Source organism: Poecilia reticulata, chromosome 12, assembly GCF_904066995.2.
Source record: "Poecilia reticulata chromosome 12, P_reticulata-male-v2, whole genome shotgun sequence".
NCBI classification, from domain to species: Eukaryota; Metazoa; Chordata; class Actinopteri; order Cyprinodontiformes; family Poeciliidae; genus Poecilia; species Poecilia reticulata.
The window spans coordinates 4598727-4612697 of NC_088841.1; the positions used below are offsets into that span (position 1 = coordinate 4598727).

Below are 13971 nucleotides of genomic sequence, written 5' to 3' on the forward strand. Positions count from 1 at the left end.
CACAAACTTTCATGCAGTATGCCTTTGAAGTAGTGAAGGATACATGGGTTACACGACTGTTTAAAAGTTAGACTCTATAAAGTGTTGCGTGCATATCTGTCTCGTTTGCTTTAGTCTTGATACCCCTAAAAAAAATAAAAATCCCCTAAAAACCAACTTTGAGAAAAAGAAGATCATAAGAAGTGATGTTTGCTGTAGGCTATGTACAGCAAACACATGGAAGCAACATGTATACTGAGGTATACATGTTAGTTCCTCGTGTGCCTTGGTCAGATGAAATCAAAGTGAGGTTTTCTTGGCCAACATGCAAAAACCCTAACAGTGACAAAAAATTATCTTACAAAAAAAACAACAAAAACCCCTGAAAATAACTGCCAAGAAGAAAAGAAAAAAATATCTAGAGTCTTAGCTCCAGTTGAGTCTCTCATCTACACTCTTTGGGTTCATTGGGTTTTTACCAGCCTATCGGCAAAAGAAATGACGCTCCTGGATTGACTGTTTTGTAAATGCTACAGCCAATAACAGCGCGTGAAGTACTGCCTTTCTTTCATCCAGCCAACTGGTGGAATAAAAATACAGAATGTGAACCACGTAGTTTTTCTTCCATTTCACAATTATGCACACCACTCTCAGTTACATTAAAAAAAAACAAAAAAAATACATTCAATAAGTTTTCTGAGATACTGTTCTAAGATAATAGCACAATACTATATGATACTGTACTATTCCAGACAATATTCAAATGTTAAATAAACAGAAATCATGGCAGAAAGAGGGAGAGGGAAGAAAAACAGGACTGGAGGGACCCAGGTGCAGTGGAAAAGAAAAGACGGGCGTATCGCTCTTTATTAGCAAGAGAGCTGAGGTAACCGCCTCTGATGGATGGCGCCTTTAAGTTCCCATTATAAGGTAAGCATTACTCATAAGCAGCTTTTGATAAGCACCCAGGTTGGAAGAGACGAGTCGCCTGTTCTTCAAAGACAAAAGCCCCACCTTCTCCTTCAGTCTGCATCAGTCGCCACGGGCTCCTCAGCCTCCTTCAGAGGGAACAAAAACATCAAGAGCAGAGAAGAGAAAAAAAAAGGTACCTTTGGTAAAAACACTCAAAGCACTTCATCTGTTATTAACAAAACTGCTCTGTTTGCAGAGCGGTGGAGGTCCAGAGGGTCCTTTACTAAAGGGGGATGGATTCGGAGTGGGGGGTGTCCGGATTCCCTTGAGGCCTGGAAGGAGACAGGCTTCGACTTGCTGCGAAGTTGAGGAAAACTCCCCAGATGCTGCCAAGGAGCAGACGCCGCTGCACTGTGACAGGCGATGAGGCAGAGGACAAAGTGAAAACCAAGTGACACAAGCTATTTTAGCAGTGACACTTCCAGAAATTGATCTAAGAAAAGAATTCCAGCTAACTTTAGCTTTCAGATTAGGCTCCTGTTAGATATAGGTCGATAAGAAATTCTCACGGTTTCATAACCTTGAGTAACAACGTTACACAAAAGTTTAACGTTATATGGTATGTAACTTTTACATAAATGTGTTTACTTCCATATTTGTTCAAACCGTCACCATGTTGTGACAGAACGTTATGAGATAGACAGAACAAAAAAATAAATAAATCAAGCTCCTCCACATCCTCCCTGTACTGCTGTTGTGGTCTGCAAATATGTAAAAACAACCAATCAGAGGCAGGAGGAGTGTCTTAGTGCTCTCAATCATGCTTATGTACATGCTCATTGCAGAGAAACAACTCGCTGTTCCAGAAAAACCATTTATCTGCCATTAAATGCTAGCTAGCCTTAGTATTTGTGGCAGGCGATGTTGTGATGAACCAGCTGCAGCGCAACACAGAGTAAAGGGGAGTAATGCATACACAAGAGTGATTGACAGCGCTAAGACCCCTCTCCTGGTTCTGATTGGTTGTTTAACTATTATGTTGCTTTCAAATAATATCTGTTTTTACATTATAATGTCTTGACATTATTTTAGTTTGATCAAATATGTAAAAAAAAACAACTAAAAGTTACATCCTGCAGCTTTAAGGCAAACTTTTCCAGTAAAGCCTAATTACTATTGTTTAAAACTCAACAAATTTTCATACTGTTTCCAAAATAAAACATTGCATATTACATCCATGATGATGTTAAGCATTACCTTCCTGAATTGTTCTCACTTGAGACTTTAAGAATAAGAAAATCTACAATATTCAGAGTCCATTGTGAAGAGCGCTATTCTTTTAGCTGCTGCTCTCTTTACAGAGACAATGGACGTATTACAAGCTGGCATTAGTTACCTGACTCTATGGTGTGAGACTTTCTTCAGCATTGGTACTAAAACAACTTTTACACCCAAAGAATGGTATGAAGTGAATGCTAGCAGTGATTAAACCATAACTGTTAGGGGTGTAACCTGACTGCACAATATTAAAAAGCCAGAATAATTCTCACCCGTCTGATAAAGCAGCATTTAGTTGGTGTGAGCAAGAGATTCGTCTGGTGAAAAACAAAAAAATGTTTGAAAATTTGAGATGTGACTGTGTGGTTTAAGCTTTAAACATTGTGTCTGTGTAAGAAAGTAAAGAGCTCTTGAGTCAACAGTCGACCAATAATGACTTCTTTTCTGGGTGGCTAACAATGCTCGAGTTACAAAAGCAGCAGAAATGATTTAGCTACTTTTTAAATAATTACGTTTTGAAACAATTAAGGATGTCAAAATTTTAACAAAAAACTGTTACCGTCAAGATATGAGCTCTGGAAGCAGTGCGAGAAAACAGTGACTGGCTAACCGTTAGCTGCTAACAAAGCTAAACTTAGCACTTGCTTCATAGCTTCCTATTAAAAGGATAGCAATGTTATTTTTTTAATGAGTTGGGCGATTCAAAGGGCTGGTCAAACCTGACTTTGTTAATTCTGGAGTGAACAGATTCTATTAAATCCACTTGGAGATTTATAAAACCTTTAATCTATTAACAAAAACTACCAAAAGCGTTAGCCGTAGCTTTTTGGCATTAGGATAAACTTTGAAAGTATCCAACATTACAGATTTTTTAAAGGACAATGAAATCTTTAGTCTATTAATGAATTTTTTTTCAACTAAAATAATGTAAATAACCATTATCCGTTGTCTTCTCTCGTCAGCTTGTTAAATCCCAAGAGAACTGTATAAAACCTTTGCTTAAACTGGTTCTTGACATGACAAGAAGATTTCAAAAATATGGGGAACAATTACAAATCTTATGAGACACTCAAACTGCTAAGTGTTTTCTAAAATAATTTAATGTAAGGGAAACTAATCAGTTGACTGGATTTGTTTCCTTCTTTTTGAGGGTTTCTTTTTTTCTCCAAACTTTGCAAAAGTTTCCACTTACCCAAACTTCTCCTTTAGTTCAATTGACTGAGTTTCTGCATGTTAATTTCAGCTACATCTTAATGTGACTTAACGTCTATTAATCACATTACAGTAGGTTAAAAACGTGTACACATCATCATTAGGCAGAGGAAGAAAAACAAAAAACAAGACACGTCAAGAGAAACTGAATAGTTTGTTTCCCCCCCTCCGAATGGGAAATATCTGATATGATTTTTAATGAGGAACAAGAAACGCCATCATGCGGCATTTTGAGCCATGAGAGAAACTTCAAGAACAAACCAGGATTTATCGAGCTAATCGAGGGAAAACGATGGAAAATGAGTTCCTCCCCTCCTCCTCCTCCTCCTGCTGCTCCGCTGCCAGCTGAAGGTTAATGATGAAGAGAAGCAGCAGATAAACAGCGGCCCTGGCTTTCGTGTACGTCTCTGTCAGACATACACGAAAAGCCAGGGCCGCTGCAAGGTCATAAAGTTAAAAAAAAAAAAAAAAAAGAAAAATCATGAAGACCCTCAAACTATCCGTTTGTGGGTTTAAAGGCAGCACTGTATTCTGGTTTTTCATCTAAATTGCAAATAAAAACGTGGCGAAAGAATAACCTGGAAGCAAAACGGCAGTGAACAGGTCAACTTCCATCCACTTTGACACAAAGAAAAAAAAAAAAAAACGACGAGGCAGAACTTCCGACCGGCGGCAAAGGGTGGCGGCTCTCCGTTTTTTTATCTTTTAATTTTATGCAGGTATGCTTGCAGTAATGCAAAACCATTTTTCAAAATGGCAGGTTTTGCCAATAGCCGCTCTCAAAGCACGTGCCTGATGTCGCTATGATAAAAATTGATCTCGCGAAGCATCGGCATGACAAGTCCTGCACACACACACACACGCACGCACGCACGCACGCACACACACGCACACACACACACACAACATTAATCCTAGCCAACCAGCTGACAGGCTGAGCGAGGTCGTCCCTCTGCACACACTCGGAGCTCTGCATGATTCAGTAGGCGCACGCCGATTCATCGATTCTTTATAAACTTGTAGATGAGAAGCAGTAATCAGTGCACACAAAATCCTTAAGCACTCACATAGGATTGAGTGTGTGTGTGCGCTTTAAACTGCTCAAGTCAGCACTGTATCTTACCACATTCACCTGAATAACAAATGAACAGAAAATAAAGTATTTCAAAAGAAGTTTTGAAAAAAATAGAAGGAGGTTAAAGTACAAATATATCCTATGAAGATATATCCACATCTGTATTATCTGATGGCCCAAACCAACTCCTTTATATCATAATGTCTTTTTCTATTGTAATCTATTGTTTGACAAAGTCGCAAAATTCTATATCTGCTTTGCCATGTGACAACGTGTGACGTTTAAGTCAATTTCTACATTGGATAGCGTGGCATACTTCAACGAGCCCTGTCTGCCTCTTAATGACAAAAACTTTGAGAAACGTTTTGATGGAAGTAGCATCACAGCTCGGCCACATTATGAAAGCTGCCACTGCTATGAAACGTCCCGATGGTGATTTCTACTCCCTCTCCTGTTGCCGGATACGTGGAGAGGCTGGCATTGCAGGGGAATCAGAGCTATTTTTAAAGGATTAGTTCATCCACTGAACCTTTACACATTCAACTTTAACTCCCTTATCATTTCCTATACTGTGTGCAATGGCAAGATAAACGAGGTTCCTCTTTTAGCCATGTTTATCACAGTTCATGTTGTTTTATAGACTTTTTAAAAATAAAGGTGTGGCAAGGGTTAAGTGTGTTTTTGTTTTGTATCAACTTCATGACTTTTGAAGATCGCACATGTCTGCCTTATGTAAATTTCAGCAAAAACAGAAGATACAGCTTACTAAATTAAAGTGGCGGCATTATGGATTTTCCGGCCACTTAGTATCATTTTATGGCACAATCAAGTAACTATCTTACCTTCCAGAGCGCTGCATATACAGTATCAAATATGACTTGAAAGAATTTTGACTTTGTAATTTAACTCGTTGAAATTGGGTCTCTGTCTCTTTAAAAACTCTTGTTCTTTCTGAAACTCTGCCTTCAGGAAGTCATCACTATTAATGACTTAATAGTGATGACTTAATAGTCCACTATTAACCTTTTAACAATGTTTTTACCAGGGTTAAAGAGGAAGCTCCTATAATGAGCTCAGTAGATGAACAGTTCCACCAGGTGTTTGCTAATTGCTGCTGGCTAGTCTGAAGGGGGGGAAGAGCTGCTCTGTGAGGCAGAAGCTTGGAACTGCGGCTCAGAGGAGAAGCTGCGTCCTTGAAGGCGGGGCTAGGTCCACCCAGGCATTTTGAACAGCTGAATGGTTGCCATAGGAGATTAGAGGATTTGTCAAGCATGCATGAAAGAACGTAGGCAACTCTCCAGGTATGTTGTTGATTAACATGATGTAAAGCCTTAACAAGTCGATTCACTGCAACACTGTCCCTTTAAAAGTTCCCGTGCGCTCTGATGACATTTCGGTTTGTCAGAAAAACAAACGTCGACGACGGTGAGCGTTGCAGCAACCTTCGACCCCGCGCCTCTGCAGCATATGGAAGCAAACCGGCAGGGATCAGTGGGAGGCGCTGGCAGCTGGAGAACACCCTTGACCTTCTGCAAAGTGCAAACGGCTTTTACGTGACCTCAGCACGACAAACACATGATGCCATATGTTTTCTCTCCGCATGCAGAAACCGTGCGCCGTCCTGCCCAGGTAAACATTATGTTTACATCGTTCCCTTTTCTTTTTTTTCCCCCTCCTCCTAAAATAGCCACGTTCATGGCCTCTATAATCACAGCAGCCTATACTTCAGCTCCAACCTGTAATTCAGACGAAGCCTACACACCAACACAGTCGTGTAGGAACGGCACCGAAAGGTGTGGGTGGAAAACTTGGCCTAATTTCAGTAGTTTTTGGTCTAGTTGCTAGTCTAAATAACTTCGCACACTTGAAGTAACACTAAACTAGTTAAAAGATATCGTTTCAGCAAGAAATATGAGCTTACTTTAAGTCAATCATTTCGTAAAGTTGATGAAATAGTACTAACTGTAAGTGAAATAATCTGCCAGTGGAACTTGTAGTTTTTCATCAATATTGAAGAACAATTGTCTTAAAACAAGCTCTTATTTCTCACTGAATAGTTACTTGTAAGTCAGTTTTGTCTTACTTCCAGTGTACTAAGATATTTGCACTAGAAACTAAACCTGAAACACTTGGTAAGATTTTGTGTTTTTGCAGTGCAGTTTTTAATTTGCGAAAGGTTATTCTGTCTGGGCTTTTGGTTTTATTTGCTTCCAAATAAGGCAACCACATTAAGCTGATGTGTGATGATAACCAAAACAAACATGACTACTTCTGCTAATTCTCAGATTTCCTTTTTTTAAAACCATAAAAGAACAATAGAAAAACAGGACATGTGGTAAAACAAATAAATAAAAAGAACCTCGTTATATTTTAAGATGTTTTTCAACAGTCAAACAAGTAGAAAGTGCTCTGTTGTGTTTCACTGGATGTAAATGAACGTATAATGAGACACAGATACAGTCACTGAGTTTGAGAAATAAAATAAAAGTGACTTAAGTCAGAGGCTTTTTCAAAAATACTGTAACACAGGCTGCTACAGGAGATCTTTCCTGTCTACACCCATCAAAATTTAATGTAACTCTTAAACTTTGATAATATTGAGTTAAAAAATAAAAATTTTTGCAAAGAAAAATGTGATGGTTTTTGCAAATGCACATTGAATTTATTGGAATTAGTTGCCAAACAACAAAATATTCCCAAATATTTGAAATATTCCACTCTTATTTCTGTATTTATCCCACATTAGCCGAAACTCCTATTTCTTACAGCTAAAAAAAAAGTTTCTCCCACAGAGCTTAAAATTCAAATGATTTCATTTTACTATGATTCAAAATGGACGGCAAAAAAACTGGATATAGTTTCCATAAACCGAGGTAGGGATGAATCTTTTATTTAGACCGGCATCAAAATTTACATGAACATATCTACAATATTTTCATAAGACTGACTAGTGAATAACTTTAAAACTCTAAAACGATTTGACTTTTAAATTGTCGCGCCGCAACACAACATTGTGCTGCTTCTTTGTGTTGGCCTATCACCCAGAATCCAAATGATAGCGCTGAAAGAAAAATGTAAAAATGATTAAGAGGTGTGAATACTTTTACCACTTACTCTTTGTTTGGAACTGTTAGAATAAAAGTGTCGAGCCACAGAAAGTCGTTGTTCTGAATCCCCTCTGCTTGATTGGTTGCAGATTTTACCCTGTGATGCTCTAAAAAACACAGGATGTGTTTCTTCTTTGTGAGCCTGAATGCGACCTGCATCAGACAAAAAGAACGAAACTATATCGGTGGCGACGTCTCACCAGCTGAGTTTGTTTGTAAAGAAAGAAAAAAAAAAACTTCTTATCTTAGCTCATTCAAATACAACTTTTACAAGGGAATAATATAATAATTACCTTATTTATGGGGCAATTTTTGAATATTTTTAATCCAAAATTGAGGTTTTCATCTAACAACTGAACTGTGGAACATTGCTGTCAAAAACCTCTTAACCCATAGGCTTAGAAGTAAATCTTGTAAAAAAAAAAAAACCAGCCCCTTGTTCTACGCTTTGCTTCATCCAGAGGGTCTGGGCTCTCAGCTGTGGAGAAATGATTGTTTCCCGAAGGCGTAGAGTCTGTTTAGGTTTTATGTAAACGTCACATAAACGCCAAACTAGGCAGGTGTTAAATGTTAAGCCACGATTTGAAGGTGTGGCCAAACCGGACTGAACGGCTTCCTTCACTTCCTCAGCCGCTAAAACTACAAATCTAAAAAAGCGCAGAAGTCAATGTCGTCGTTCACAACTTTTTGTTCTGTTTGCTCGCTGGCCGAGTAAAAAAAGACTTAATCAAATCAAATAAAAATCTACCGGAGAAAATCCAAGTCAAGGGAAGAAAGCGAGAATTTCTTTCGAGTTGAATTGCAGAGGAAGGCAACCGCCAAGCTAGCTTTACTCCAAAGTTCATTTAAAAACCAGCACACTTCCTGCTCACAATTCGACAACAGCGTTTACAGACTGTCATGGCGGCTATCGCCGGGGGAACAAAACGGGATAGAGCGCCGATTTCACCGAGTGCGCTTGTTGTGGGACTCGTGGAGCCTGCAGCACATGTGTGTGTGTGTGCCAGTTCATTTCCTCAAGGTCCGCTGTGAGAAAAACCTCCCTCCTCCGGTGCGGCCCACACGTGGGGAGATTACATCTTTTATTTATCACTCCCCAGCTCTGTTATTCCAGCAAATTCCAGGCTGGAGTCCAATAAAGCCAAGAAACCCTCCCTGTGTTTGTGGACTACTGTTGTTCCTCTTCGGAAGACGGATGGAAGCCAGATTTAGTTTCAGACCTTTTGCACACATTTCCCCGCTCTATCTGGGAATACTGGCATTTGGAAATTTATGCTGTCGTGATGTTGCTGCGGAATATTTGTGTTGATGAGATCGATTTTCATCGCTCCTCTGTTTTCCTTTCCATTATCCAGACGTCCTGACCAATCACTGTGGGCTCAGGCATTAACATCTAAAGTAGATGTAGCAATCAAGGCCAGGGAGAGTCCTTGAACCTGTTGAGATAATACACTGACATTACCGGGATTGCAAATATACTCTGGACTTCCAGTATTTGCGGGGGTTTAAGGAATAGCTGAAATCTGTGAATACTTGAGATTCCCTCTAGAAACTATTTAAACTCCCCATTTTAATAGTTCAAACACCTGAATACAAGCCAGTATTCATGGACATGCACAGTGGCAGTTTTAGGATTAACGCAGAAGTAGGGATGATCCACTTTTTTCACTTCTGATACCAAGACCTGAGGTTTAGTAACTGATGCTGATCGGCCAATACGCTCGCTGTCAAGAAAGGAACTCTAGAGCATTAAACCATCATGGCATTTCTTGTTCAAATGAAGTCTGTTTTCTGAAGTAGTTTTAGTCCAAATTAATGTTATTGTCCTGATATGAAGAGCTTTAAGCTTACTTGAAACTCTTACTTTGAAATAACACAGGAAGTAGAGCTTGAAATTATGATGTCACAATGACAGTTAGCTGACAAGTCCAAAGAGAAGCCCACTTGTTACTGATCACAGAGTTTGAAATTTATTAAACGTTTATGGATGTAAAGATGCAAAAATTTGGGCTAATATCAATATCTGATATTAATATTGCTACTACAGCTGATAATCGATATTATATATATTTCACTAACATTTTGATACCTTTGGGGAAAAACTAGGATTAGATCAAAATAATTATCAGTTGTTCATATTGGCCCCAGTTTCATTTAATTCTACCGATACTGATATGTTCAAAATCGACAAATAACGGCCAATACCAACGTTATTGCCAATATATCGTGTATCCCTGTAAACTTGTAAACTTTTATTGTGTTTGTGAAAGCACTTTTTTTTCAAATATATTGTTTATATATTGAACTGGATGTGATGTTATCTATACAAAAAGGTAATATTCATTATTACTTAAAAACTGTTAAGCAATAAAGCTGCCTTTTCGACATCTATCCATACGTTTATGCATCAAAATCAAAATAACAGAGTAGCATGTAAGATTAGTGTTATAACCAAAGTCTTAGATAATTATAGCAGCATCGGAAGTTATTGTTGTTTTTCCATTTGAAATAAAAGTGTTTTATTTCATAATCTTCATGTTGATACATTAAAACTGTTGTATTTTTACTCAAGGTTACCCAACTACTAGAGTCAAACTCCCACAGCACACGGGTGGCTTGTTTTGGGGGTGACGAGTTAGAGAAGTCCTAGAAATCAAACTGCATTACCATTCAAATGAAGCATGTGGAGTAATGGGATTACAGCCTGGTGTGAGAAGGTGTTCCCGAGTCTGGCGAACCCACAGGTGACACACAGCGACACAATCAAAGCCCCCAAGGGCAGCAGCTGTAAAGCCACAACTGTCTCCATCGGCGCTAGATATTGGCTCTATGGCGGCGATTTCAGACTCACCAACTGGTGATAGGATTGGTGTGAATCGTGGCTCTATTGAAAGAGCAGTGAAGGCCCCAAACTTCACAAAAAAACAGTTCCTCAACCCAAATGATTTCTACTAACAATGAGAATGAATCGCTGCTTTTGTTAGGTTGGAGCCAACAGGGAGCATGAAATACACAAATAAACACATACATGTGGGGTGATAAAAAAACAGTCATAATTTAAAAAAAATATTATTGTTGTTAATATGTTCAAAGGCTGGGGTGTTAAAATCCGAAAGAAGGTCTCCGTCAAAGGGACATGTTGAAAAAAAAAAAGAAGAAGTATACAAACTTTATTTTGTCACCTATAGAACAGCATACCGTCAGCTTTTCTGTTTTCTGTTGTAAATTGTTATTAAAATAAAAATTTACTCGCTGGAATAAATAGATAAATAAATCAAGCTCCCATGCACACATGCCTCTGATGACATCAAAGGCCTAAATTCATTCACTTGTGATTTTTTTCATGGAACGTAAATTGAAATTTACAAAACATTTGCCTATTTGCGGATATTTTTTCATGGCATTTATCTAAAATATTCTTATTAATAAATTTTTTTTTTTTAAATGTCAGCTTGGGAAGTTAAAATACATAGATGCAATCATACTTCTTGTGCTATTGGCTGGCGTTCGCAAAACAGCAGAAGTGCCATTTATTTTTCTTGGTGCTGATTGACTGTATTGGTGCCAAGGAAAATAAAAAGTGTTAAGGAAAATAAAAAAAAATTTAAAAAGAAAGAAAGTTCATGGTCTTAGTGACAGGAAAAATTATTATTTGACCTGCTAATTGGAGGCGATTTGGGAGAAAACTGGACGACTTGGTTGGTGCATCTCTGAAATGTTTCAGTTAGCCAGCTCGCCTTAAACCATCTCTCGTGATGTCATCTAACCAGATAGACAGAAAACCGAATTAAGTTTTTGTTTCATTCCCTTTTTAAAATTGCATTTTCGTGAAATCCTCACAGCTTTATGACAGAGCCGTGTTTGTATCGTCACCATTAATCATTTGGTGAAAAAAACAAGAGAGAAAAACACAACTTCCACGGTTTCTTTTAGGAGGAGGGGGGTGACACACAAAGAACGCTCTGATTCATGCCACTGAACGCCTGCAGTTGTCAAACACAAGCACACAGGTGTCTGTTCCTGTTCCACACGCTGTCAGTGAGGTATGAACAAGCAGACATATGATAACCCCCGGGGCTTGTTCTCATCTCTCCTCCCTCATTTTAGGAAGGAGAGGACGTTAACTTCAGAGCTAGAAACATTCCAGGCACTTCCCCGGATCTAATTTTACAACACAAACAGAGCATATTTGACTTCTCCGCTGGTCTGTATCTCCCCGTGTCTGCTGATCAAACTCCTCCCGTGCTGACGGAGCAACAATGCATTTTTTTTTTTAATTATCGCAGAACAACACGCAGAACAACTCATTGAAATGTAACGCGTCAGTTGAGACCCACCCTGCACACTTCCCTTATTACTCAATAGTTATAATAGTCTAAAACTGATTTCGCAGGTCCGACCGAAATGTGTACGAAACTAAAACAAAACGTGAAGCACACTGGACGCTTTCGCTATGAATCGCTTAACATGTTTTGTGTCACCTACAGTAAATCAGAGATACATGTTTGTTTATTTATTTATTTAGTCATTCTGACAAAGTTTCACAGTAAGTTCTGGGAAATATAATGAAGGTTTCGAAGCTTTTAAAATTCCCACCGGACCTGAACTAAACAGGATTTAAATGCCCCAGTCACACATTCCCATTCACGCGCTCAGCCGATTTAAAGCCCCTTTGTCTCCCTTTTGTTGTCACTTTATCTAAACCTTATCACCACTGCTGTGGTCATTCTGTTGGTTCCTTTTGTAAGGGGTGTTGATTTCCAACACTTTTACGCCCGGTCTCGTCTCCCCTACTCACCGACTTGCAGTACGTTGTCAACGCAGCCGCTCTCCAGCAGAGCGATGCCGCGTCGGAACGGCAGCCGCGTCTCGTCGCCGCTCTCGCCGCCACTTCCGACCTCCTCCCCGCCGCCCGTGTTGAACGACGAATACATGCAGATTTCCCGTTCGCTCCTCGGGAAGGACCAGTACACTATCCGTCTCTGAACGGGCTCCGGGATCCGCTCGAAGCGCTCCTCCACCCGCTGAAACGGCCACTTCTCCGCGACTCTCCTCGCCGCGATGTCCAGGAGAGACTCCGGGCTCTGGGTTCGGCTCGACTCGCCCTGGGTGGCAGCCGAGCCGCCGCACAGAGCCCCAGCGGCCCGCTGGCCTTGCCTACATGTTGCACCGAAGCCCGGCCGACAGCAGAGCCGCTTGGCCGGGGGCTGCTGCACGCGCTCCGCCATCATAGCTCTGCTTTCACAGCGCCGGAGGAAGTCAACGCACCATATGAAGTGGATGGTGAAAAGAAAAGGTTAGCAAGGGTTTGATTGTTGGCCGTGTATACCCAAATCATCCTTTTATGGAAACATGGGGGCAGGGCTTTCCGAGCCTGTCAAACCCCTTTGTTGACAAATTAAGCGAAGGCGGAGTCTGGTTGGTTTGTCCTGCACTACAAGGGGGAAAAAGGTCCGAACGGACGCTTTATCTTGGTCGACAAACTTTAAAATAAAGCTTTTAAAAGCTGTTAACTTCGAAAAGGAGGAGTTTTCAGGCGATAGTTCAGCCGGTAGGACGAGAGAGCAGTCTTTGTCTGGCAGCCAGCTGGATGCTGAGGCGGTTATCGGCCTGTCAACACTAGAGCCTCGTGGTTTAAGGGGGTGGGGGCAGTGAACGTAGCACCGCCCCGTGACATTTACGCTCCACTGGAATGTGAAACGTTTTAAGAAAATACACATCGTTATGGGAAATGTGGAGGCCTTTTAGTGCCAATAATTAATATAAAAAAGGATTTATATTATGACTGGAAATGAGAAGAATATAGATAAAATGTACAAACCATAATAATAAGTTGGTCAGAAGCAAACAGAATTTTTCAACTATTTAAAGATGTGGAAAAGTAAACATGCTTTGCAGAGCGTGATGCAAACTGTATTTCAATGTAAAATTTGAGGACAGAGATTGGTATACTTCATATAAACAGACGATAAGTCCTCAATGCAGGGTTTGCTTTAACCTTGAGACCTTTACTGCATGTTTTCCCCTCTTGTGTCTTCCTGTTTCCTGCCTGTTCACTTTGAATACAGACCACAACATCTTTTCCAAAATGCCTTTACTTGGATTTCGTGTGGAATTATGTTTAGATATCGAGTTTGTTATGTCAAAAACTGAATTTGAATGAAATAAATTGCTTATATCTTGGACTTTTTAATTTTATATCCTCCTTTTAAATTTTGTTCTATTAGCTGTAAGCTGAAACTCTTTAGCAACATAAATAAAGGTTTGAAAACATCAGTCTGCATGCAATTAATCTTTATAATGTATTGCACTGAGTGAATTGAGTTACTGAAATAAATGAACTTTTTGTTAAAGTTCTAATTTACTGAATATGTCTTTTCATATCCTTTCAATATATCAAATAATGCA

At 39.6% G+C, this 13971-nt stretch overlaps 1 protein-coding gene across 1 annotated transcript in view; it reads right to left on the bottom strand.

The window, feature by feature from the left end:
• The window catches only part of LOC103473262 (zinc finger SWIM domain-containing protein 6-like), a 53340-nt gene extending 40203 nt beyond the window's left edge, over positions 1-13137 (bottom strand). Inside the window, exon 1 of the mRNA XM_008423360.3 lies at positions 12362-13137. Coding sequence (XP_008421582.2) covers positions 12362-12794 — 433 coding nt within the window. The 5' untranslated portion in view covers positions 12795-13137. The remainder of the gene's footprint in view (positions 1-12361) is intronic.
• Between the last annotated feature and the right edge of the window lie 834 nt (positions 13138-13971).